Below are 2891 nucleotides of genomic sequence, written 5' to 3'. Positions count from 1 at the left end.
AAATTGTATTGAATGCTAAATCAAACTCAGTGTCTAAATAGCTAGAATAGAATTCCTTTTGCTTCCTGTCCATGTCTTTGTAAGTACTTTCACTTAATCACACAATTTGAATAAGATAAGTTCAGATAGGTGCTCGCTTGTACACTAAGGATAACGATTATCGGAAACTTTCTTCCTCTTCCTTCTTTGCATTAATTATACATTTGAGTATGGCAAGGACTTTTCCTTGTTCAAAACCAAAATAACACAGATCTGCAACCTACTAAGCACCGTGAATGGATTTTTCAGACTATTTCCATGAACAAATATTAGTTACAGTAGAGCAAAATTGACAACAGGTAGCCACCTATTTATGTGGAACACTAAGCAGAAGACTTTCTTAAGATTATTAATTGTTGATTAAGACTTTAAGAAATGGTGTCAAGATTCATTAATGATATGGGAATTTGCCTTTGTGGGCGTTGTAGTATAGCATTGAAACTTAGCTGAGGAGTTAGAACATGGGAATGTAGGTATATTTCTACTAGCCCACAGTCCACACTCTGCCCGTGTGTGAGTAGATTCTGAGTCTAAACAACAGGCAATTTTTCTAAGTATCAGTGATAAAGAGTGGAAAGCATACTATTAGAGGGAAAGATTAAGAAGAAGACTCTCAATTTCCTTTTGTTGTCACAGTTTTACACGCACATACTGAGGCAATCGGCTTATGTGCAATTCAAGCAGAGCCTGTCTATCTAAAGTGAGGTCATGAGCTGGCAATTTCGTTTCCATAAGAAAAATGGGAACTCTAGGATGGGCTAATATTAAAAACTGGTGGGAGGAAGCAGTTGTTGCCAGTCCTCCCCACCTAAAGTGTGAAGAAATGGAGATCAGCGTGGCACATCCCTTAACTGAATGTCGAGGGAAGATTCGTCATTCCGCCGGTTTCCATCGTCGGCTGTATTTTGTTTGCACCTATTGTTTTAGATAGGAATGCCTTGGACTGGGATGATTCATGGACGCCTTTGCTTCTCTTCTCCAGGGCTGCCTGTGCCACGAGCATGAAGAACTACTCCTCTGTGACAGAGTTCATCCTGCTGGGAATTTCCAACAGTGAAGGACTAGAGAGCATGCTGTTTGTCCTGTTCCTGGTCTTCTACGTCTTCGCCTTGCTGGGGAACCTGCTCATCTTCCTCACCATCCTGGCTTCTCCCAACCTCCACACTCCCATGTATTTCTTCTTGGGGAACCTGGCAGTGTTTGACATATTCTTCCCTTCTGTGAATTCTCCTAAGATGATGGACTACCTAGTACGACAAGGCCGAACCATCTCATACCAGGGTTGTGCCTCGCAGATTTTCTTCTATCACACCCTGGGGTGTACCGAGTGCTTTCTGTATACAGTGATGGCCTATGACCGCTTTGTGGCTATTTGTTATCCTATGAGATACACGATCATCATGAATCACACGGTGTGTACCTGCTTTACAGTGGGCACTTGGCTGGGGGGCTTTGTCCATGGGAGCATCCTCACATTTCTTATCTTTAAGTTACCCTACTGTGGCCCCAATGAGGTGGACAGTTTCTTCTGTGACATTCCTGTGGTGCTGTCCCTGGCATGTGCAGACACCTCTCTAGCACAGACTGTGAGTTTTACTAATGTTGGCGTTGTCGCGCTCACATGTTTTCTCCTTGTTCTTACTTCTTACACTCGTATTGTGATCTCCATCCTGAAAATCCGTTCCTCAGAAGGCAGGCGCAGAGCCTTCTCCACCTGCAGTGCCCACTTCACATCCATTCTGTTGTTCTATGGACCCGTGATTCTTGTTTATCTCAGACCTGCTTCTAGTCCCTGGCTGGATTCTGTTGTCCAGGTTTTTAATAATGTTGTCACGCCTTCCTTGAATCCTCTGATTTATTCTTTGAGAAACAAGGAAGTGAAATTAGCCCTGAGAAAGGTGTTAAGTCAAGCAATGCAACCTTTAGGGTATAAGGAATAGAAACAATCATTCCTTATATAATTTTGTTGTTGTTTCAGGTTTTCTCTTCATGAGTTACTGTTGCCAAATGAGTAAGATGATCACACCTAGTTTGTGGGAGTCTCACAAGGCAGAGTTTATTTGGGCTGATATGTGGATTTAATACTGGAGAGAAGACTTTGCAAATTAATACAGTGTTTTAATTAATTGTAATTTGCCAAAACAATGAGTCTTTCTACTCTGCACAATCTATGTGTGGACTCCAGATTTGATTTTTTTTTTATGAAACTGAACCTTTCTAGAAGCTGTTGAGTATCTTATATTTCTTTTAATTCTACTTATCATTCCTTTCCAATATCATCTTTCCATATTCTACTAAATGCCACTTTGTCCACTCAGTTAGGCTCATTGCCATTAATAAAATAAGGAATTTGAAACTAGGATAGAAGTTAGTAAATGAGTCTTTATCCTGTCAATCATTATGAAAATCATTAAATTTAGAAGGAAAAACAATCCATGTATGAGAAACATCAAGTTCAAATATCCTCAAGAATATTCTCTATTATCTGACAAGATGCTGTCTTATTGATTGAAGTGCTAGGGTGCTAATTTGCTTGTTGTGAACTGTGACTGGTATATGAAAATTAAATTTTGCGTAATAAAGTGCTCACACACTCCCAGGAAGCAAGAAGAACTGATAGAGGATCCTGGTGTGACTAGTTCCCACTCAAAATTCAATATTCAGGACACAATGTTGGTGATAAAGAAATCAGTGTAATTCAGAAGCCAGACAAAGAGAAGAGGAATTGGGCTCCATTCTCCCCCCTTTCTTTAAAAAAAATTAAGTTTTATTTTTTATTTATTTTTTATTTTTTTATTGGACATTTTATTTATTTACATTTTAGATGTCATCCCCTTGCTCTTTTTCACCTT

The 2891-nt window shown here is 39.6% G+C and overlaps 1 protein-coding gene across 1 annotated transcript; it reads left to right on the top strand.

Moving 5' to 3' along the window:
- The first annotated feature begins 1007 nt into the window (after positions 1-1007).
- LOC114611245 (olfactory receptor 149-like) lies at positions 1008-1979 on the top strand. The gene has a single exon (XM_028755890.1). The coding sequence runs from the start codon at positions 1041-1043 to the stop codon at positions 1977-1979; it is 939 nt and encodes a 312-aa protein (XP_028611723.1). The 5' UTR covers positions 1008-1040.
- Positions 1980-2891: the final 912 nt, after the last annotated feature.

Source organism: Grammomys surdaster, unplaced genomic scaffold (genome assembly GCF_004785775.1).
Source record: "Grammomys surdaster isolate TR1022 unplaced genomic scaffold, NIH_TR_1.0 126086, whole genome shotgun sequence".
Lineage (NCBI taxonomy): Eukaryota > Metazoa > Chordata > Mammalia > Rodentia > Muridae > Grammomys > Grammomys surdaster.
The sequence above is the reverse complement of the archived record's forward strand: the minus strand, read 5'-3'. Positions and strand labels throughout refer to the sequence as shown.